Source organism: Aquarana catesbeiana, linkage group LG02 (assembly GCF_042186555.1).
Source record: "Aquarana catesbeiana isolate 2022-GZ linkage group LG02, ASM4218655v1, whole genome shotgun sequence".
In the NCBI taxonomy this organism is placed as follows: Eukaryota; Metazoa; Chordata; class Amphibia; order Anura; family Ranidae; genus Aquarana; species Aquarana catesbeiana.
In genome coordinates, this window is record NC_133325.1 from 161,274,008 (window position 1) to 161,299,060 (window position 25,053).

At 40.6% G+C, this 25,053-nt stretch overlaps 1 protein-coding gene across 1 annotated transcript; it reads left to right on the top strand.

Annotated features, from left to right (window-relative positions):
- The first annotated feature begins 1,364 nt into the window (after positions 1-1,364).
- Positions 1,365-23,802, top strand: LOC141126561 (chymotrypsin-like elastase family member 1). The gene is made up of 7 exons (XM_073612487.1): positions 1,365-1,368; positions 1,681-1,778; positions 7,138-7,238; positions 19,016-19,141; positions 21,059-21,195; positions 22,482-22,627; positions 23,635-23,802. Exons 1-7 carry the CDS (start codon positions 1,365-1,367, stop codon positions 23,800-23,802), a joined length of 780 nt encoding a protein of 259 aa, XP_073468588.1.
- The last annotated feature ends 1,251 nt before the right edge of the window (positions 23,803-25,053 follow it).

The following is a 25,053-nucleotide window of genomic DNA, read 5'->3' on the forward strand; positions in this document are numbered from 1 at the left end:
GCCTCACACTCGCACTGACACTAGATATAAAACCTTTTTTTTCTTACCTAAACACACACTGACACGAACACTGCCACTAACTGACACACTAAATGGCACTGACACCTACACTCACTAAATTAGGTCACGCTTTCAACTAGGTAATTTTAATTTTCTTCAACAGACTTTTTTTTTGTACAGACATCTCCTCCAGCAAGGAAAAATAGATACAATGTATTTTTTCCACCTTGCTAGCAGAGAAGTCTATTATCTCACCTCTTCATAGACGAGAAACAACACAAGCACAGGCTGAATGGTCATTGTGACAGCCAATCAGAGGCTATCACAACAATCATGTGATCAGGATCCAGTTCTGCTGGATCCCAATAGCTGGTAGGAGACCTGGGTCTGTCACGACCCGGTCTCCGTTTTGGAAACATGTGATCGAGCACGCTTCCAGCACAAACAGAAGAATTCATATGTGGTGCCCAGAATTAAAGCCCATTTCTGGGACACCGCATATTTGTGTTACGCCATTATGAAGGGGTTAGAAACAAAAATCTTGTTTGGCTTTACCAACACTTTAGGTAGCTTGATGAGTGCTGGGGAATTGTATTCTTCAGTTACTATGAATTGCTCTACCTTAGGTCACCTTTCCTATGACTTAAGCAGCTACCACTTTTATATTTTCTGTAGGGATTACAGCTTGATTTATAAATCCCCCCTACTGTGGTAAAACTATGTCAAAATACAGTGAACCATACAATATGTACACATGTGCTTAGAAGGTTATTTATTCTCTCTTTATTATAAATTGGTTGTAGATTACTTTGAAGCTGTTGTGGTTACCTGTTTGCTTTTGAAGACACAGGGGAGCCAAATAGAGAAGAATTTGCAATTTATAAATTTCTTTTTTTATTCAAATTACTATTTATTAAAGGTTTTGTCATTTTACATAAAACAACAAACAAAAAGGAAAAATACAAAGAAAACAATACAATAATAGCTCTACTACTTGGTAAAATAACCCACCCAGTTTAGATAACTGAGCCTATTGTTTAATGCAAGGAACCAGATTTGCACCAGGTAGTCACCTGATTCTGTAAGCAATCTATTTGATATATCCTCCAGATTGTTTTTTTTTAATTTTCTTTGCCTTGGATATAGAATGTGTTTTATTTTCAATTTTATATTGTAGTCAATAGGAAGCAGGTAAAACCTGCATATCCGAATAGTTTTTCTCTGCAGGATCCCCAAATACAAGGTCTGACATAACTATTGATCCAACTTCATGGGTTCAGAGTCAGGTCCAACATCTCCTCCCCAAACATTACTATTTGTCTATGTTTGTTTTAAGGGGCCTCATTGGACAATAGTAAGGTGGGATGGGTGAGTTTAGATTTGTGACACAGAAGGCTGGATTGATATTTATATATCTGAACAGTTTTGGATTTAGGGATCCTGTGATGTTGAAGAGGAAAGCTAAAATTGGAGTGGTACCAGAGGTAAGTATTTTTTTTCCTTGGGTTTGCTTTAGCATATGTATACAGATGAGCATCTTTCAGCACCTTTACATGTCTGGATTCACCTATGTTCACCAACCTTCTGCCAGTTTACCCTCAAACCTGTTAGGCTAATGTGATGATTGTAATCTCACAATCTCAATGCCTTTTACGAAATGTGTTTTCTTTTTTCCAAAAGGACACTGCCATGATGGTGCTCAGTACATTGAGGATGCTGAGGAGAATGCACGTGTAGTGGGAGGAACCAATGCTGCCAAAAATGCATGGCCATGGCAGGTAAGATAGAGGAGATTAAAATAAACAGTGTTTTTAAACCTGCAAAAAAACCCTCTGTGCACGCATTACAGTCATTTTAAAGAGCACTTTAAAGAATTAAGGTAATTGAAATGCAGCAGCAAAAATGCATGCACCAACAACATGTTAATATGTTAGTATGCGACCCTGCTCTTAAAGGGGAAGAACTATCCATTTAAAACTTGGCCACACATTTGCGGCTAAGCTTTCCCCACCCCCACTATTGTGCCAAATCCATTTCCAATGATACAATGCATCTGGAAAGTATTCACAGCACTTCACTTTTTCCACATTTTGTGATGTTACAGCCTTATTCCAAAATGGATTAAATGTATTATTTTCCTCAAAATTATACAAACAATACCCCATAATGACAACATGAAAGAAGTTTGTTTGATATCTTTGCAAATTTATTAAAAATAAAAACAAAAAATAACATGTACATAAGTATTTACAGCCTTTGTGCATCCTGTTTCCACTGATCATCCTTGAGATGTTTCTACAACTTGATTGGAGTCCTCCTGTAGTAAATTCAGTTGATTGGACATGTCTATATAAGGTCCCACAGTTAACAGTGGATATACTATAAAGAGAAAAGAGATGGTGTGGGATGGGTAGAGGTGCTACTCAGTCCCATTAGTATGCACACAACAAAAAACAAAAATGCCCATGGGACTTTTAAAGAGCACACCACAAAACATACCAAGTAAAATTATAAATGATTTATTCAACGCACATTTAAAAACATCATGTGATACAGAAAGAAAAAAATATATCAAATGTCATTATATTGGTAAATGTTGCATTCATGTAATCAACCTTTCCATGAGACCTGGATGTGTCACAAAAGATGACTGTCAGTAGTCAGGAATAGCTGTGCTAGCACGCATTTTGTGAGAAGAGCCTCACTTCTTCGGGAGAAGCACAGACAGATGCAATTGATGAAACGCTCCTGGCCTACTGATGTAGCATGGATGACTCTTTTTAAAGTAGTCAGAAAATTTCTGTATATGGGCGGGTATATCACCCCAAATTATAAAAGCCACTTCAAACCAAAACGTCCATAGAGATAAAATGATTAATGCATGAAAAGCCAACCATGCCAACAAACCCCCCCCCCCCCCCCGAACCTGGGCAGAAGATGTATATCTCACCAAGAAGGTACCCACACCCTCAGAGGGGAACGGATTGCCCAGCTGATGATTGGTAATATGACAGGCTACAAATTTATTAAAAATAAAAACTGAAAAAAACTCATGTACATAAGTATTCACAGCCTTTATCTTTATCATGACACTCAAAATTGAGCTCTGGGTGCATCCTGTTTCCACTGATCATCCTTGAGATGTTTATACAAATTGATTGGAGTCCACCTGTGGTAAATTCAGTTGATTGGACATGATTTGGAGAGGCACACACCTGTCTATATAAGGTCCCACAGTTAACAGTTGTCAGAGCACAAACTAAGACATGAAGTCCAAGGAATTGTCTGCAGACCTCTGAAACAGGATTGTATTAAGGCACAGATCCGGGGAAGGGTACAGAAAAATGTCTGTAGCATTGAAGGGCCCAATGAGCACAGTGGCCTCCATCTTCCGTAAATTAAAGAAGTTTGGAACTACCAAGACTCTTCCTAGAGCGGGCCATCCAGCCAAACTGAGCAATCGTGGGGAAACAGTCTTAATCATGGAGGTGACCAAGAACCCGATGGACAGAGCTCTAGCGTTTCTCTGTGGAGAGAGGAGAACCTTCCAGAAGAACAACCATCTCTGCTGCACTCCACCAATCAGGCCTGTATGGTAAAGTGGCCAGACGGAAGCCACTCCTCAGTAAAAGGCACTTGACAGTTCGGAGTTTGTCAAAAGGCACCTGAAGGACACTCAGGCCATGAGAAACAAAATTCTCTGGTCTGATGAAACAAAGATTGAACACTTTGGCCTGAATAGCAAACGTCATGTCTGGAGGAAACCAGGTACTGCTCATCACCTGGCCAATACCATACCTACAGTAAAGTATGGTGGTGGCAGCATCATGCTGTGGGGCAGTTTTTCAGTGGCAGGAACTAGGAGACTAGTTAGGATCGAGGGAAAGATAAATGCATCAATGTACAGAGACATCTTTGATGAAAACCTGCTCCAGAACACTCTGGACCTCAAACTGGGGAGAAGCTTCATCTTCCAACAGGACAAGGATCCTAAGCACACTGCCAAGATAACAAAAGTGTGGCTATGGGACAACTCTGTGAATGTCCCCGAGTGGCCCAGCCAGAGCCCAGACTTGAACCCGATTGAGCATCTCTACAGAGATCTGAAAATAAATGTGCACAGACGCTCCCCATCCAACCTGATGGAGCTTGAGAGGTCCTGCAAAGAACAATGGAAGAAACTGCTCAAAAATAGGTGTGCCGAGCTTGTAGCATCATACTCTAAAGACTTGAGGCTGTAATTGGGGCCAAAGGTGCTTCAGCAACGTATTGAGCAAAGCCTCTAAATACTTATGTCATTTTTTTTCCTTTTTCTTTTAATACATTTGCAAAGATTTCAAACAAATTTCTTTCATGTTGTCAGTATGGGGTACTGTTTGTTGAATTTTGAGGAAAATAATGAATTTAGTCCATTTTGGAATAAAGCTGGAACATAACAAAATTTGGAAAAAGTGAAGAGCTGTGAATACTTTCGGATGCACTGTACGATGTTAAGTAATTACAAAATCTCACATTCTCACGTTTGGGAGACTCGTACCTTCAAATTTTTGCCACTGGAACTTTTTTTTAGAAGTGACCTATTTGTTGTACTAATAAAGTGTTTTTTTCTGTTATGTATCTTTAGTTATTATAAGAACTCCAGCTAAATTTTTTTCTAGCATTGGAAAAAATGGGGAAGGGTTAGAACCTCTGTTAGATTTCTATTGGTAGGGGAAGGAAAAGCAAGAGTGCAACAGCAAACGTTTAGTGGTCCAAAGATATTTACTTCATCATAGAAGTTCAAAGACAACAAGCCAGTACCTTTGTTTCAGGGACTATATGGTTCCCTTCTTCATCAGGGCTTAATCTGTTAGTTTGAAACAAATATTGGACTTGTGCGGGTAATAGAGGGATAGTTCAACTCATAAATAAGCTGGCTCTTTTCATTCAAATGCATACTTTAGCAGCTGATTGTATAATCCACTGGTTTGTTATCTTCAGCCTGCTATGACAAAATACATTCGCGTGGACTACTACTGGTTTGGTGCTTCTATTTTCCTACAACTTCTAGAAATCACCCAAGGTGACACCCTTTGTGTTGGAGAGCTACCTACCCAAAGCCATTGTACTCTACAACATGGACTTATCTTTAAGGGGAAGAGGAACTAAACCAATTTCCTATCCAGCATCCCTCAAGCTACATATTTAAGGTTTTTATTGGTGTTTGGGGAGATTTTCCCTCACTACTTATCAGGTTAATCGGGGTAAAAGTAAAAGAAAGAGAGGAAGAATATAAAGTTTTAGGCCCCTTTCACACATGGTGGAATCCGGCCAAGTGGATCCTCCTGCTCAGCGGGGGATCTCTCCACTGATCCCCGATGAGCAGGTGGATGACAGGTCCGTGTTCGCTCCGCTATGCAGAACAGGCACATCCCACTGCTCTCTATGGGGCAGTCAAATAGAAACAGACTGCATGTCTGGTTCCATCTGACTGTCATCTGATCCGCCGGATATGTGCAAACATATCCCCAACTGTCTGTTTTTAGCAGATTTCATCAGATTGGATGCCTGCAGGTGTCAGCGGACACATGTCCGCTGACATTCACCGCCCCGTACAGAACAATGGGTGGTCTGATCAGATCCGCCTAAAAAACAGACATGCACACCCGATCGGTCCACTGGTGTGAAAGGGGTATTATAGCTCCCACTGAAACAGTGTAGCAAGAAAAAGTATTCAGCATATTTACACATCCTCCAAAAGTCTTCAGTTCATTGAAATAGCACTAAAACAAACAGAGCAACCGGCTGACATGTTTATGCCTCACAGGGCTTTAGTCACTGAAACAGTAGTAGAAGGTAAATCGTTCAGTAGGGAAATTTGTTCCTGAGACAATAAAGGTGTAAATTCTCCCCATTTTGGGGAACTTTCTATTCACTTGCTATTGTATCTCTTGGGACAGGAAGTGCAGGGGAATCCCATTTATGGAGATATGCATAGCAATAAAAACCTGATAGAGATTCTAACCATTCCCCCCACTTCATTTAAAATACAAAAGTTTAAAAATAAAGGTCATATGTAGCTTTTTAACAGATGTTTGAATGTGATTAGCCTAAAGGATAAATAAACAAGCTCCCCTATATAACCTCTTTACCCGTTAAAAAACAGACCTCAAATGAATTGCCTCCCCCTAATCCGGCAGTGTTTGGAGTTGGCAGTCCAAGTGGTACTGAACATATGCTTGAATAATCAGTAAGGTTACATAAATCAATAGAGCATATGTCAGCAAATTACAATATTATTGTAAACTGAAAGGTTTCTATCTCTTTCAATGAATAAACAGCTCCTACCATAGGCAACCTAGATCAGTGTTTCTCAACCTTTTTTTCAGTCAAGGCACCCTTTAAAAATTATGGACAGTCTTGGGACACCCCATTCTAAAATGTAAAAACTATTCTAATAGTTTTAAATAACACAGCAAAAAAACGCACAAGTAGGGTACTGAACATTAGAGGTGATTTATTCTTCCAAAGCAAATGCACTTTTGCAAATTGTTAGTGACTGGTATCCAAAGTGTTTCTCTTCTCCCTCAGTTTTTCTCCATCACTCAGCTAATGTGACCCCAGTACTGAGGGAGAGAGGCAGAGAAGGGTCGAACAAGGATGTTTTTTAGGTGACTGACATCCTCCTTATCAACTGATGATGCCATTGCTAAAAGGTTGTAATGGTGAACAATGTGCACAAGTGTAACTAAAAGGCAGGCTTCATCCTTGTATACAATTTTTGGGCATTTTGCTAAGGCACCCCTGAAGAAACCTCAAGGCACTCCAGGGTGCCTGGGTACCCTGGTTGAAAAAGGCTGACCTAGATCACATGATCTCTTGCTGCAAATCACAGACTTTTTTTAACAGCGGGATTAGGGAATAAACATGGCTGCTTTATGTACATAATTAACTACATATTATACACAGAAACAAGATGGTATACACGTCATTAGACCACATTAATGTGTACATTTTGGTAAAAAGATTACAGTTTTCCTTTAAAAAGCCTTTTTTTTTGTACAATACCAATTAGATGTGACACTCTAGTACAGCTAAAAAAAATAATATTAAGGTATTACTGTTTACACAAAATCCATTATCATTTTCCACCTCTAGGTATCTCTCCAATATATCTCTGGCAGCAGCTGGTACCACACCTGCGGAGGTTCCCTGATCCGTGCTAACCGTGTCTTGACTGCTGCTCACTGCGTGGACAGGTAACCAAAAACATTGCTACATACAGGTTATTGGTCAGTATTAACTAGATAAAAGTTGCATTAGAATTGGGAAATATTATGAGATGACCTGTATACTGCCTTAGGAGCAGGAGCACAACAAACAACCTAGTCCATGAAACACTGTAATAAAACAATAAAACATGTTCTAAAATTCAAATATTCCGCACTTAGGACAAATACCAACAAGAACTGCAGCCCCCCAAAAAAGGAAAACACCAAGGTGAAGTCCAAGTGATAAAATACTCTGATAGGGGAATTGGCGCTGTTCACAAACAAATTATTATTTTTTAACCTCACCATGAAAAAATGTGTGCATCAGGGTGCATCATCAAACATGGTAAAAAATCCTGTGAAAGTGCTAAAAACCATTTAGAATATATGTACCATATAGGATGTTAGGTATACAAATCACCAAAAAATAGATAAAGTGAAACTAAAACATAAAACATCAATTATATCCATGTTAAAAATCCCACTAATAAATGTTCAAAGTGTTAGGTACCTGGTAGTAGAGCCTGACTTGTAGGAGAAGACCTCTCATACAACGCTGGTTCAGGAGTCACTGGAGTGGGAACAGTGATCTCCTGAGCACAGTGGGGTAGGAGTGCCTGTAGAGCGGAGTCTCTGGAGCTGAAGTGATGAAAGATCCCACAGGGATGGCTGAACTGCAGATCAGGTATGCACTGGAGGCAGCACGCTGGAACACTTGTAGATGCAGAGATCACTGGAGCTGGAGCTGAAGGTGCAACAGCAAGGACAACAGCAGGCACAAGCAGGGTCAGACGGTCCGGGTCAGCACGGATATGAAACAGGCAAAACAGCAGGCAGAGGAAGAGTCGGTAGGCAGGCAGGGATTGGCAACGGTATCAGGCAGGTAGCAGAAAAGTAGTCGGGCAAGCCGGGTCGGATAGGAGCAGGACGGATAGTCAAACAAGCCGGGTCAGATAGGTAACAGTAATCAGGTTCAGGTTTACACGAATCACAAGCTGAGACGAAGCAGCAATGTGCCAGAGGCACAGGGGGATTTTTATGTGCACTTTGGCGCCAAACCGGCGCTATCGCGAACGCGCGCACGCCCGTACGCGCGCACGTGCACACGCGCGCGCGCCCTAGCGCCGCGCTGATGCCCGGGAACACCACGATCTTGCTGAGAAGTGTGTAATGGAGCGCGCCGGCGCATAGGCGCGCGCCGACGCCCAGGTCCGGTGCCGGTGATACCCTGACACAAAGCAATGTGACACCAAAAAACGGCAGAAAAAAATCCTCTGATGTTGGCTGGAAAAATCCCAAAAATTATACAAAACAATATTTATGTGATATTACTATGTGCAACTAAATACTCCAATAAAAATCGTCCAGTAGAAATTGTCCTATAAATGTGGAAAAAATCCCTGAGAACAAATGGTGTGTGCATCCAAGTGATCCCAGACAGGTTTGCTGTGACTGATGTTATCCGTCTTTAGTTGAACCCCCACTTGTGCCCTCACTCACCGGAACGCCCAACCCCTGCAGGGGTAATGGGCATGTGTATGTAGATCCAGCTGGAATCCTGAACGATCGATATCCCTCTCTCCGATTCCGTGGTCTCCTTCCCACTTATATCAGTATTCTAAAGGGACCAGTAGACAGCCTTATTAGATGCTTGTCTAATGCTTCTTATATAAAAGCTTGCCTTTTTCTTTCTTGAGCTGGGCCAAAGATCCCTTCTGCAGGCTTCCTTCTCCGGGGTGGCTATGTTGCCTCTTGGGGTCCTTCAGAGTCCCCCGAGACTCGCCCTCTGCCCTACCCTTTCTTACGTCTCATCTATTGAAGATCCCAGCCCCCCACCCTATGTGAATGAGTATGGGGTACATCGTACCCCTACCCATTCACCTAGGGAAAAAAGTGTCAATAAAAAAAAACACACTACACAGGTTTTTAAAGTAATTTATTAGGCAGCTCCGGGGGTCTTCTTCTGACTTCGGGGGTCTTCTTCTGACTTCAGGGGTCTCTCCGGCCTCTTCTCCCGGTGTCCAGTTCTTCTCCGCTCTCTCTGGCCTCTTCTCCCGGTGTCTGGTTCTTCTCCCGGTGTCCGGTTCTTCTGCGGGGCTCCTCCGCTATCTTCTGCTCTTTTGCAGCTCTCTTGCTAGCAGTGGCCCAGTCTTCTTAATCATCTTCTTCCCTCTTCTCTTCTTCCGATGTTGACACAACAATCTCTCCCGCTGTAATGCTGTGTGAGCACCTCGCAATGACTTATATAGGCATAGGGCATGGTCACCGGGTGATGTCATCCGGTGACCCCGCCCGCTTATGATGTCACAGTCATGCTGGGACTGTGACGTCATAAGGGGCGGGGTTCAATAAGGGGGCCCCTAGATCCCGGCCCCCCACCCTATGTGTACCCCTACCATTTTACAAAAAAGTGTCAAAAATGTTAAAAAAAGACAAGAGACGGTTTTTGACAATTTCTTTATTAATGTCTTCTTCTTTCCCCGCTTCTTCTTCCATCCTCTTCTGGTCTTCATTCGGTTTTCTTCCTCCATCTTGTTCTTCCTCCATTTCTTCCTCTGCTTCTTCCTCTTCTTCCTTCAATCCTCTGCTTCTTCCTTCGGTCTTCTCGTCCACATCTTCCTCTGGCTTCTTCTTCCCCTCTTCGTTCTCTTGATGATTCGCATTCAAGGGAGGTTCCAGCACTGTGATGCTTCAGTTCTTCTGACAGTTCTTATATAACTGAGGGCGGGGCCACCCGGTGACCCCGCCCCCTCTGACGCACGGGGACTTCACGGGGACTTTCCTATAGCTTTCCCTGTGATGTCAGAGGGGGCGGGGTAACCGGGTTGCCCCACCCTCAGTTATATAAGAACTGTCAGAAGAACAGAAGCATCACACAGCGGGAACCTCCCATGGATGCGGATCATCCGAAGAATGAAGCGGGGAAGAAGAAGCCAGAGGAAGATGTGGACGAGAAGACCAAAGGAAGAAGCAGAGGATCGGAGGAAGAAGCAGAGGAAGAAGCGGGGGAAGAATAAGATGGAGGAAGAAAACCGAATGAAGACCAGAAGATGGAAAGAAGAAGACATTAATAAAGGATTTGTCAAAAACCGTCTCTTGTCTTTTTTAACATTTTTGACACTTTTTTTGTGAAATGGTAGGGGTATATTTGTACCCCATTACCATTTCAAACATGGGGGGCTGGGATCTGGGGGTCCCCTTGTTAAAGGGGCTTCCAGATTCCGATAAGCACCCCGCCCGCATACCCCCACAACCAACGGCAAGGGTTGTGGGGATGAGGCCCTTGTCTCCATCAACATGGGGACATCCTCCCCATGTTGAGGGCATGTGGCCTGGTACAGTTCAGGAGGTGGGGGTGCTCTCTCATCCCCCCCTCTTTTCCTGCGGCCTGCTAGGTTACTTGCTCTGATAAGGGTCTGGTATGGATTTTTAGGGGGACCCCATGCCATTTTTTTAAAAATTTTGGTGCGGGGATCCCCTTAACATCCATACCAGACCTGAAGGGTCTGGTATGGATTTTGAGGGGGACCCCCACACCATTTTTAAAAAAATTTTGCTTCAGGGTTCCCCTTAATATTCATACCAGACCCAAAGGGCCTGGTAATGCACTGTGGGGGATCCCCATGCCGTTTTTTTCAATGATTTTTATGTGTATTGCAGAGACCCGACACTTCATTATAGCCGCAAATATTAAGGGGAACCCCGAACCAAAATTACAAAAAAAAATGCGTGGGGGTTCCCCCAAATTCCATACCAGGCCCTTCAGGTCTGGTATGGATATTAAGGGGAACCCTGCACCAATTTTTTTTTTTAAATGGCGTGGGAGTCGCCCTCAAACTCAGTATAGAGGGTCCGCATTTACATAAACGGGTGACCCTGCCCCCCCTCTGACAATACGGTGAAAGCCATAGGGAATCCCCGTGTGTCAGAGGGGGCAGGGTCACCGGGTGGCCCGCCCTCCGTTATATAAGAGCTGTTCACCTGAACAGAAGCGTCACACAGCAGGAGACTCCCATTGAGGCGGATCGAAGGATGAAGCAGAGAAGAAGAAGCCGGAGCAAGATGCCGGACGAAAAGACTGGAGGAAGAAGCAGACGAAGATAGAGGAAGAAGCTGGGGAAGAACAAGATGGAGGAAGAAGAAGAACACCGAAGGAAGACCAGAAGAAGATGGAAGAAGAAGCGGGGAAAGAAGAAGACATTAATAAAGGAATTGTCAAAAACCGTCTATTGTCTTTTTTTAACATTTTTGACACTTTTTTGTGAAATGGTAAATGGTAGGGGTACATTTGTACCCCATTACCAATTCACACGGGGGGCCAGGATTTGGGGGTTCCCTTGTTAAAGGGGGCTTCCAGATTTTGATAAGCCCCCCGCCCGCAGACCCCCACAACCACCGGGCAAGGGTTGTGGGGATGAGGCCTTCTCCCCATCAACATGGGGACAAGGTGCTTTGTGGGGGCTACCCCAAAGCACCCTCCCAATGTTGAGGGCATGTGGCCTGGTATGGTTCAGAAGGGGGGGTGCTCTCATCCCCCCTCTTTTCCTGCAGCCTGCCAGGTTGCATGTTCGGATAAGGGTCTGGTAAGCCATTTTTTTTTATTTTGGCGCGGGGTTCCCCTTAATATCCATACCAGACCTGAAGGGCCTTTTTTTAGTTTGGGGTTCCCCTGTGGGGGAATCCCATGCCGTTTTTATCAATGAACTTTTATGTGTATTGCCGGAACCAACAATTCATTATAGCCGCGAGTAGTTTTAAATGACTTTTTTCCTTTAGAAATGTAATTTTGCTGTCAGACTGTTCTAAACACGGGAAACATGCGCCAATTTACAGACATACTATAGACACCCCCCAGATACGAAATTTAAAGGAATATTACACTTTTATTGTTTCACTTTAAGCATTATTAAAATCACTGCTCCCGAAAAAACTGACGTTTTTAAAACTTATCTTTGTATTTATATATGTCCCCTGGGGCAGGACCTGGGTCTCCAAACACTTTTTATGACAATAACTTGCATATTAACCTTTAAAATTAGCACTTTTGATTTCTCCCATAGACTTTTAAAGGGTGTTCCGCGGCTATCAAATTTGTTCGCTATTTGGCGAACGGGCGAACAGCCAATGTTCGAGTCGAACTCATGTGAACATAAAGCCCATCCCTAGTCAGCAGGACAGAAAGTGATGATAAACCTCTCTAACAGAGCTCTGGATATATGTATTGCAATTTTCTAAGATGGGAAAGAGGAGCACCTTTAAATACAGAGTATGTAGACAAAGGACGCAACAAATCTCCTCAAAATTATTTCAAGCAATTATTTTATCCAATGTAAACAACAAGTGTTTTTTTACCATTATATATTTGTTCAATATAACACTTTTTATAGGTAAATAGTTTGTTTATAGAATTTTATATATCTGTCCAAAAAGAGGGACAATTGAGAAGGAATGAGAATTCATAGGTTGGACTTGATGGTCTTTTTTCGACCTCACCTACTATGTAACCATGTAACTATGAAAAACAGAGGGGAATTGTTCCCAAAGAGGGGCAGTCTTACTAAATTGAGGGCAGTTGGGGGCTACAGTATGTGGATAGCAGTAAAAAAACAGCAGGAGTTTAAATCTTTCCTCACTCTGTCCAAAAGTTTTTTGCTTGGCATATGCTTAATAGTCATGTTTTGCACAGCTTATTGTAGGACATGATCGGGACAGAAAAGTGCCCTATAGCTGCCATATTGTTTTTGGCACATATGCTGTGCCATTGGGGTTTATTAACTAAAACTGGAGAGTGGAAAATCTGGTGCAGCTCTGCATGAAAACCAATCAGCCTCCTTTATTGTCAAAGCTTAATTGAACAAGCTGAACTTAGCTGCACCAGATTTTGCACTCTTATATGGGATAGAAGGCAGCATGCAATACACATTTTTTTTTAAATCAATTAATTCCAGACAAGTTATGTAATATTTGATAAAATTTTATTGGATAATATAGGCCGCGGCTGTTTTATTGGTATAAACAAATAGTATATTGTATAACTTTTACTAAAACATATTAAAAAACATCTTATAATCTCACTTTACCAAATACAACCTAGCCACTACGGCTCAGGCTGAATGATATTGAACTATTCTAAATAACAAAAAACAATTTACCCCATACAGGAGTGAAATAGAACCACATAAAAAGGGAGTGGGGGGTGGGGAGCTGTATTCTTCAGTTCTTCTTGCCAACTGTCAAAATGCCCATTATAAACGGCTTTATTTATAGGGGTACCTTGCTTTTACAAATCATTTATTGGTGGATAATCTTAATAAAAGGACCTATCATACTCTAAGACTAATCCTATTTTTATTATAATTGGCTAATTTATATTGACCAATCAAAATCTAATAATTTCAAAACTGTTAATTTAATAAATTATTGCCGCTGCCTCAGATCCCATGAGGAAAGGGGGGCCTTATAAAGGTTCTTTCCCCCCTTTTTCTACATGGGATAAAAGGCAGCATGCAATACACATTTTTTTTTTTAATAAATTAATTCCAGACAAGTTATGTAATATTTAATAAAATTTTATTGGATAATATAGGCCGCGGCTGTTTTATTGGTATAAACAAATAGTATATTGTATAACTTTTACTAAAACATATTAAAAAACATCTTATAATCTCACCTTACCAAATACAACCTAGCCACTACGGCTCAGGCTGAATGATATTGAACTATTTTAAATAACAAAAAACAATTTACCCCAAACGACAGGAAGTATGCAAAGCATACAGACTGACACCAGGATGTATATACAATTTGTAAGAATCAGACCGTCATCTACCCAATTTCTTAATAAAGTCAGCATGAAAACCAATTTTAGCAGCAGCAGCAGCACCAATTCTAAAAGAATGTGAAGTAAATGGCACATGGCCTAAATTTAAAAAACTCCAAACATTTATGAAAAACACAGTTAAATTGATATTTTGTCAATGAAGAACCATCACTGTGAACAAAGAAAATATCATTAAGTTTAGGGTGAACCAACAAATAGTTAGTCAAGAGCCAAATTGGACAAACAGCACGTAAAGGACATTGATTCAAATAAATCCAGTAACCTTTGCCATAAATGTCTGTTTTACTGCAAGGAAGAAAAATCCGTAAACCCCCATCCTCAACAATGTCATTATGAACTTGCAAGGCCGAGGGCGTATCTGACAATCTCAGATATACGAAAAGCTCAGAAGAAAAGCAAGGAAAAAACAGATTGAAAAAGAATAACTTCATATGCAGAAAAAACAAACCGTTGAAGAAATAGAACACAAGTTCTGCAATAAATCCATAGTTATAGGAAGGCGTTTGTCCTTATAAAACAAAGACTTTGTAAAAAACTTTTAGCACTTGCCGCACTGAAAAGAAACTAAAACAATGAGGTAACAAACTCAACTTCAGAAAAAACTAAACCCCAGACAACGTCTTATTAACATGAGTCCATGAATAATTATGTGACATTAAGTGCCTAACACATAATAAAACAACCCCTTCAAATGAAGAATTGCTCAAATCATTAGCATTTTAAAACGAAATCCATAACTTCCACGATGAAATATAATTTAACCACGTAGAAGTAGCCAGTGAATCTTGAATATATTAAAAAATTATATCAGGTCCCATAAGTGAGGGGGGCAAGGAAGTCCAGTCAGATCCGCTGCCGGCATCAGATGATAAAAACGATCCATCTGGAACCGAGAAAGGGAATCTGCCAAATAATTTTCTCTACCAGGAATAAAATTAGCTTTAATTCATATATTGAAATGAAGACATTTAAAAACTAAATATCATAAAAGTCTATTGACTTGAAGAGCCCTGTACACACGGTCGGATTTTCCAACGGAAAATGTGTGATAGGACCTTGTTGTTGGAAATTCCAGCCATGTGTAGGCTCCATCACACATTTTCCATCAGATTTTCCGACACACAAAGTTTGAGAGCAGGCTATAAAATTTTCCGACAACAAAATCCGTTGTCGGAAATTCTGATCGTGTGTACACAAATCCGACGCACAAAGTGCCACGCATGCTCAGAATAAATAAAGAGATGAAAGCTATTGGCTACTGCCCCGTTTATAGTCCAGACGTACGTGTTTTCCGACAACTTTGTGTGACTGTGTGTATGCAAGACAAGTTTGAGCCAACATCCGTCAGAAAAAATCCTACGATTTTGTTGTCGGAATGTCCGATCAATGTCTGATCGTGTGTATGGGGCATTACAGGAAAGACAGTTAATTTCATAAACAAAACCTTTATTGTCAGTATGGACAAGCAAACGTCTATTCTGAAAAAAACTACATTTTTACAAAAACCCTGAACAATCCATCTCGCAGGCCAATGGGAAGCACACCAGTGCGTTCTCCAAATAGAAGAAAAACCTATAGAGCCTGCAGCATCAGAAAAGAGGGCAAAATCATTACAAGAAATAAATTCAAATTGCCAAATCGACTTACCATTAAAATTCTGTAAAAATTGCAACCAAACAAGCATATCTGCCTTAATATCGCTGGACAATCTAACATGAGAGGAAGGATTGTTAAAACCAGAACAGAGTAAAATCATCTAAAAAAAATTCGACCAATAGGAAGAACCCCCGTAGCAAAAGCCAACATCCCAAGTAAAGATTGCATTTCTTTCAATGTAACTTTTTTACGCCTGATAAAACAAAGCAATAAATCAGAAAACTTTGAAATCTTATCCAAAGGAAGACGAAATTCCATATTCACAGAATCAATAGTAACACTTAAGAAATCCAAACACGCAACCGGACCCACCGTTTTCTCATCAGCCAAGGGAATATTAAAACAACAACAAACATCAAAGAATGAACTCAATAAATATTTACAATTATCTGTATCTTTACTACCCATAAATAAAAAGTTATCCAAATAATGTAATATAAAATCAGAACCAGTCACTTGCCTAACAACCCATTCCAAAAAAGTAGAAAACGCCTCAAAATAAAAACAAGCTAGAGAGCACCCCATGGGCAAACACTTATCAATATAATAATGGCCCTGAAAATAAATACCCAAAGAACAAAAACAATAAGGATGGATAGGAAGAAGCCGAAAATCAGACTTAATGTCCGCCTTTGCCAACAAAGATCCTACACCTAAAGAGCGAAGCCCATTAATTGCAGTCTCAAAAGAAAGATAAGAAACTGAAGACAACGACTTGTCAATTTGATCATTCAAAGAAGAAACATAAGGGTAAGACAGATGATGGTTCAATCTATAAGTCAGGTTCTTTCTTCGGGACAAAACCTAATGGGGAAATGCGCAAATTATCAAAAGGAGGTTCATCAAAAGGATCTGCCATCCTACCTTCAGATATTTCCTTAAGCAACTTACTAGCAACAATAAAAGAATTTTGTCACAGATAGCAAATTGTTTACCAATTGACAACCAACACCTGTAAACCTAGGAAGCTGAAAACCATGCAAAAAAAACATCAATTAAAAGAACTGCCTTCTGTCGATCTGGATAAATTGCTAGCTAAGGTAACATGTTTTTCATGTTCATTGGTAAGTTGGCTTTTACCCGTAGACTCCCTAGACTGTTGATGGGAGGAGGACGATAGTTTACAAAAACATTTTGCAACCGGATGTTCTCCAGAGCAGAATGCACATTCATGTTTGTATCTGCAGGATTGCAACCATTTACACTGGCTGTCATTATATGCAAAGCAAATTCCTTTCTTATAAGGCAGGTTAGTGGTAGAAGAAAAAGAACTAGTGGATGGATGGGCCGGAAAAGATCTAGGCGGGATGAATAGGCTTAACCACAAACCCACATCTTTTACACCCCATTGTAAAGTGGGGTGAACACTTAATTTATGTCTGAAAGCTTCATCGTAAGTAAACCAAGAATAACCATCAAAACTACGATAAGCTTCTAAAATAATGTCCATATGTTGGAAAAGTCCAGAACTTTTCTCTGGGTACTTTTCACAAAGAACTCTAGAAAATATGAAAAATGCTTGAAGCCAATTGCATACAGATTTGGAAAAAAATTTATTTTTATCATCATCATATTTATCATCACTTTTAACAATTTTATATGCAAAACCTTTAGAAGAAGGCAATAACGTTAATAAACCAATGTATTTACCGTTCCATATCTTCTGTTTAACACTCAAAGATGAATGAAATCCCAATGGCGATAAAACACAAGGCATTACTTCCTTACCATACAAATGTGATACACTTGTAGATGTAATGTTAGTCAGAGCAGGAGAATCAGTCGGACTGCGGATATCAACATCAGCATTAACATTCTCAATATTAGTACATACAGGCACTGGAGAATGCGAATCATGCACAGCAGACCATACAGAAGCAGCAGGATTAGGGATACTAACCGTAGACGAACGTCCAGGAACAGCCATGCCTTCAATAATATTACTAAGAGAAGCTGAAAGCTCAGTCAATAAATGAACAGTAGTAGACTCACCAAGCAAAGCAGCTGCAGGAACATCATTAGGCACAGACTGCTGTTGCGACACTATGACTGGTTGGAAGATGTACCAGGTTGAGAAGGAACAGGAATAGTGTTGCCAGGAGGAATGGAGGGAGTAGAGCTAGCAACAATGTCTCTCCTGGAAATCTTAGAAGAGGAATCACGAAGTGCGTCATATCTGCGCCATTGCTCAAGAGCAGAGTGACTGCCAGACACTACCGTAGCGATGTTCTGTGTTCTCCTGCTCCTCGAGGAGGATGGTACTACCGCACGGCATAATGCAGCTCTTTGTGGAGGAGGGCTATAGCTCTGACGCTGTACGCGTTTTCGTTTACTGAGTCCCCGGAAGGAAGCCTCGCCCACTCGGTCAGTCACATCTCGCGATGACGGTAACAGATCGGCTGATAGCATTGCTTCAGATACTTCCGGAATCAGAACATCATCTGGACAACGAAACACGGAATCCTCCATAGAAATGGTGGCATGTGATGAACTGGAATCGTCAGTCATTTGGTCAGCCGTACCCGAACGTAGAGAAAGGTTAGCTCTTAACCACGTCATATCTTCCGTACTGGCCTTATCCATTCATTGCTGCAGAAGGGATCGTACGGTGCAAGAAGAAGTGTCAGACGCCATAGTAGGAAGAAGGATAGCTGGAGCTGCAGAGCTGTAGTTCTCAGTTCTTCTTGCCAACTGTCAAAATGCCCGTTATAAATGGATTTATTTATAGGGGTACCTTGCTTTTATAAATTATTTATTGGTGGATAATCTTAATAAAAGGACCTATCATACTCTAGACTAATCTTATTTTTGTTATAATTGGCTAATTTATATTGACCAATCAAAATCTAATCATTTCAAAACTGTTAATTTAATAAATTATTGCTGCTGCCTCAGATCCCATGAGGAAAGGGGGGGGGGCCTTATAAAGGCTCTTTCTCCCCTTTTTCTCCATTCTAGTAAATCAACCCCATTGTTCCCCCTTAAAATACCACACACAGTGGTAATTTGGTTACTGGTTTTAGAATGGCAGGCTGCCTATTTTTGCCAAGGTACTTTTTTGGCTCCCTGGATTGAATCTGAGGCCAAGGCACATGTGAGATCATTTTAATTATGGTATGCATAGGATATGAGGCACAGTTAGTCTTGAAAATGTAAAGGTTCATCTTCTGGTGTGAGCAAACAGTATCTGTTATTATGAGTAAAATCAGATTTGCGTATACTTACTCTTTAATGATATTTAAGGGACTTTCTCTTTGACTATGTTCAGGGTAGCCACCTATCGTGTGGTGTTGGGAGAACACAACCTTAGCGCAAATGATGGAACTGAACAGGTGATCTCAGTGTCCGCAAAACGTATTCATGCTTCATGGAATACCAACAATGTTGCTGCTGGGTAAGTACTAAGCAGATGTGATCTAAAGCAAAATTTCAGTTTGCCATTCAAATATCACATTTAATTTAAAACTTTTACTGCATAATACGCAAACTAGGAATGTCTGCATGTGTAACAGTTCCATTACCAACATGAAGCTTAACCAGAGCATTTTATAATAAGAATATCTATATTATATAGAATTTTGGCATAAAACTGGTGCTTCAGTTTGAAATTAATCTTGATGTCACCTAACAAAGTCCTGTAGATCTGCACAAGACTTTAGCGTTAACACATGCCATGCAATATACAGTAATGAGAGCAAGAGGCCCAACCACCACCAGAGAGGTGATATTAACTTGATTCATCAAGACATCTGGGTTTTACTAATATTGAGGCCTGGTTCACACCTATGCAGGTTGAAATTTGCATATTCCAGGTGCATTTTGCAGTTTTCAATACACATTTTTAATTCATTGAAGTTTATGGAGCCAAAAACCAGAAAAAAGTCCCTGGTCCTTTCCATAAAATGCACAGATGTGAACATGACCCATAGGAAACCATGTTAAATGGACTGTAGTGTGTTTCTGTAAAACTGAAAAAGCACTAAAAAATGCATAGGTGTGAACCAGGCCTTAAAGGGGTTGTAAAGCTTCATTTTTTGTTTTAAATAACAATCATGTCATACTTACCTCCACTGTGCAGCTCGTTTTGCACACAGTGGCCCCAATCCACGTCTTCTGGGGTCCCTTGGCGGCTGTCTCAGCTCCTCCCTGCATCAGCTAACCACCTCTGGGAAGCGATCTCCCGGGGGGGTTAGCTTGCGGGCGCGCTCCTGAGTCCTGTGTCCAGCGTCCATAAGCCGCCGACTACAGGACTCAGCCCCGCCCCCGGCCCTTGCGTCATTGGAGTTGATTGACAGCAGCGCGAGCCAATGGCTGCGCTTCTATCAATCTATCCAATGAAGAGCCAAGAAGCCGGGCCAACATCAAGCACGTTCTCGATGCGGGACTTACAAGGGCTCAGGTAAGTAAACGGGGGAGCTGGGGGCCTGCAATCGCTAAATGTTTTTTCACCTTAATGCATAGGAGGCATTAAGGTGAAAAAACATGAACCTTTACAACCACTTTAAGCTGAACTCCAACCTCCAAAGAATTTGTATTTCTGTCCATCTATGGTCTAAGATTTACCCAGCTCTGCCACACAGTACAGCACAGCACTGTCTGTCAAGAAAGGAAACCTGACTTTTCTCTGCTGAATTAAAAAAAAAAAAATCTTGTTATCACATGAGCACTACAGGACAACCGATTGGCTTCTTTTGCCAGTCTGCTGTACATGGGATCACAAGAGGCTTACACCAAGTTATATTTAGCAATTACAATGCTTGCAATTAAAAAATACAGCGATCTAAGTAAGGATGTTATCTGGGTTGCAAATTATAGACTGTATCTACACTGCGCACTTGGCAGGTATGTGAAAAAAGCTAAACGCTTAGTGTGCCAAGTTAAAGCCCAACTTCAGCCAAATCTTTTGCTTTTTCGGATGGTGGAGTATGGACTCCTATCAGGTCTAAACTGCTGTTTGTTTCTCTGTTTTTATTAAAGGTTTCCACTCACTTCCTGTGTGGTCTCAATGACAGGAAGGGAGCAGAATCTTTAAAAAAAAAAAGAGATTAGAGGTAGAGATTAAGAAAAAAAAAACTTCTTCAATTCATTGGAGAAGACCTAGGACTTTTGTCAGGTTTTTTTATACCTGTCTGTTTGTCCATTAGGGAGATTTCCCTTTACTTTATGTGTGGTCACAAGAACAGGTAACAAAGGGAACATATCCTAGTGAAGATACTGGTTGTATACTTTCTGCTTCTGCTGTATAAAAATGTAACAAAGAATGTTTGTTTGCTGTATTTAACTGTGTATATGTTATACTTTGTCATTGCAGTTATGATATTGCTGTCCTCCATCTGGCTGCTAGCGCAACTCTGAACAGCTATGTAAAACTGGCTACACTACCAGCTGATGGCACTATCCTGGCTAACAACTACAACTGCATCATTTCTGGATGGGGAAGAACCACCAGTAAGTTGCTGCAAAATACATTTAGAAATAAAATAATCTGATGAATGCTGCATCATGGCTAGGTTTACCATCACATTCAAGATGCTTACCAGGACTTATTTTTACCTCCTATAAACACAACAAACTTTTGTTCCAAACAATATGACAGATGAAACAAAAAATTAAGTACCAGGTATACTTAGCATAGAACTTTTCAGTTTAATTTTTACCTTATGCTCCAACAAAATCCAAACTGGCCACCTAACAGTTACTGTTTTGGAGAGCTGTGTGTGGACTCTTCTCATCATCATCTCCTTGCGTTACAAACCCGAGCTTTCATGATGTGATGACCTGTGTAAGCTGTGCTATCATATAGCATGATGTAGCGGACAGGATGGGCACAGACATGAAAACTGCATTTAATGATTTACCTGTTCCCTTCAGACATAAAGTATATGTTCCTTTACTATTAGGACAGAGTTCTTTAAATGATCAATTTCCTATTAATTGATCAAAGAACGTCTAGAACCTTTGAGCGCTAGATGAATGTTAATAGATTTTTGTGCTATTGTTCTTTATGTGAAACTCATACCTTACACTAGACAGACATGTGCAGTTTGTTTCGTTCTGAATTAATATTCGGACAAGTTTTTCGTTATTCGGAGATTCGGATATATCCGAGTACCCAAATTACAATATAAACAAATTTTACCGAATGCTCCGAATAACGTAACGAAATTCATCCAAAATTTAGAAACTCTGACTGAAATTTAAATCACATTTTACATTATATTCTACACATATTGCTGAAATCAAAGACTCTGTGTGTTATTAGAGTAGCATTTCAAAATAATGCTGTTTTTGTTAAGCCAAAAGTGATTTAAAGAGTCATTTTAATCATTTGGTGAAGATTTTTCTTTTGTTTGTTCACTTTGCTGCAGTCAAATCAAAAACAATATAACATTTTTGTTTCGACCAATTCAAAAATGTATCGATTTGATCATTTTGAATCGAAAAAAAACGGTAAATTCGAAGAAATTTGAAAATTCCGAATACGAATTCCAAAAACAAACTGAACAAATCGACTGAATTTACTTAAGCGAAATTACTGAATTAAAATGAAACTAAACAAAACAAATTTTTTCGCCATGCACATGTCTACTTTAGACCTCTGTAACTTTTAACATGGAAAGTCCAGGTACTCCTAGTTTTCTGTCAGAATCTGGATGAAACTTATAGCTATGAGCTAATATGAGAAGTGTTCATACTAGTAGCACTAAAAATTGTAATAACTCTTTTTTTTGCAGCTGGTGGATCTCTGCCTTCCATCCTCCAGCAAGCTCCACTGCCCGTTGTTGCCCACTCAACTTGCTCTACCAGCTCCTATTGGGGCAGCACTGTGAAGACAACCATGGTTTGCGCTGGTGGCAATGGAGTCCAGGCTGGTTGCAATGTAAGTAAAACTGGCCATAAATGTCTCAGACCCATCCCTAATCAAAAGACCAACATGAAACACAAGCCATAGTCAGGCTGTATAGTGTAGGCAGTAAGAACATGTAATTACATCTTTGAAAGTGGTCATTACTGTTTGTGTTCCAACCAGGTGGAAAATCTCCTTCTAAATGTCCTTTGGGTGAAGGTGAAAGAGGCAAGAAAGGTGTTGAAGCCCATATGAACTTACACCTTTCACAACATCAGCTAAATACATCAAACAAAGGTGTGCAAAATCATACAGTTTATTTTCCTTAGAAATCAGCCAGAGCAGAAAAAATCCTGTTCCCTGTCAGCATGTTGCAAAGAACAACAACTGTCTTTCTGCAGAACTCTGGCACACCCTCTACTGTGTCAGAACTAGAGCTACCCCATCAGTAGGCAGCATTAAATTTCTGAGACTCAATCGGTCCTCTGCAGGGAGACCACTACTTCCTTACAGAGAGCAAAGGTCCTTCTCTGCAGAATGCTTGTAAGAAACAGGCTTTTCTATTAATACTGTGGCTACTTTCTAAAGAAAATAAACTGTTAAACTTTACATGCTTATATGAATGATCAATTTCTGATCAGTCTCTTCCATTAGGAATAATTGATCTATAGTCGACACCCCATTCAATCAATATGCCACATACAGAAAAATGGTTTATATCAATAGTGAAGACACAATCGTTGTAAGTTGTAAGTTATCAAGCTCATCTGTTGCCACTGACAGTGACTGGCTGTCTGTTCACTGAAGACTGAGAACTGAGCGATCTGCGGTCTTTGATCGGTGTAGAGGAGGCTGGGGACAGATCCAGCATCGGACCGATGCTGCATCCACCTAGGTGAGTAGGACTGTTTGTTTTTTTCATGTCCTGCTCTTCTCTTTTAAGCCAACATGAAAGCAACAGTTGTAAAAACAATTGGTGGGGTTCTGTGTAAAACAGTTTTCCATTATTCTCTCTTAAATTCAGTTCCTGTCTTTTTTAGGGTGATTCTGGTGGACCTCTGAACTGTGCTGTCAATGGCGTGTACCAGGTCCATGGTGTCACCAGCTTTGTATCCTCCCTTGGTTGCAATGCTTACCTGAAGCCCACAGTGTTCACCAGAGTGTCTGCTTACATCTCCTGGATCAACAGTGTAAGTTGCAAATTTTAAACCTTACACATAGCATTAGCATTGACCGTTTAGCTTATCTTATTTCAGATTGTAATTTTCTTTGTGCTATAGATATGTGTTGAGTTTTCCTCATTGTTCTGCTTTGCTTACGTTATTGAAATTTTATTTTGTGTGCATTCTTTGTTAACTCTGTTATGACCTGTCAGTTGTAGTAAAATGGCTGGTGGGGGACCTGTTCTTCTAAATGGATTTTAATCGTAGATGTTTACTGGCATGGAAGGGAAGGGGGTGTAACATGCTGGTATTGAGGTGGTTAAAACAATGCAAAAATACAACAAACATAGAGGGAATAAATATTTGTACAAAATGTACTATAATCCCTGTAGTACATTTTCCAAAACTTTGAACATTTTACTACAGGCATTATAGCACAGAAAGGAGGTGTGGGATATCATAAAACCAAACATGTATACTCACCTATATGGCAGAAGCATCAGTCTGATGCTGCAGCTGCTCCCTGCCTGTTCTAAGACCAAGAACTGATCACTTAGTTCTCAGTCTTCACTGAGTCTCAGGCTGTGGAGGGGGCAGAAGCAGTTAGCTCAGGCTCTCAGCAGTGAGCTGAAAGGCTGAGCCAGCTCCCAGTCAGGCATCTGGGTGGATCCTGATTTAAAATTTTTAGCCCACTGTCAGCTGAATCTGGGTCCCAGGAGTGCTGAAATAAATGTGCTCCTGTGACCCAGAAGAGAAGTATGGCCAAAAAAGCTTTGGCCATACTTTCTGTAGCACTTACCTCTGGAGGAGCTGCTTGGTACCCCTGGGTTCGCTGTTCTTTGCCACAACTCTAGGAACAGCTTTATTCCCTCTGAAACACCTGGATGTTTAATGAGTTGCTGCTAATGCCTATGTGAGCACAATTATCAGTATTCTACACACAACTGTAAGGGTATCCGAAAAAAAAACAGACTGTTTAATTGTAAGTAAAGCAAGTATATTGTATATATCTATATAGATATAGATATACAGTATATAGATATATATATAGCTATATCTAGATATCTATATATCCAGGTATAGCTATATATATATATCTATTGTGACATTGGGGATTGTTCAGCTCAAGTGGATAGATGCGTTTTAGTGCAGTGAGTCCACATCAGAGAGGCATTTATAGTTAAGGGCCTGGTAGCCCACGTTTATTAAAGGAAAAAACAACAAAAGTCCATCCAGGAATCCCACGCAGGGGTCCAAGCTTCAGCAAGTAAATACAATAGAAAATCCAAATGAAAA

Coding starts and splice junctions, on each gene's coding strand:
- LOC141126561 (XM_073612487.1), top strand. Junction 1,779..7,137: donor AAAATGCATGGCCATGGCAG/GTAAGATAGAGG, acceptor TTCCACCTCTAG/GTATCTCTCCAATATATCTC. Junction 19,142..21,058: donor ACCAACAATGTTGCTGCTGG/GTAAGTACTAAG, acceptor TTGTCATTGCAG/TTATGATATTGCTGTCCTCC.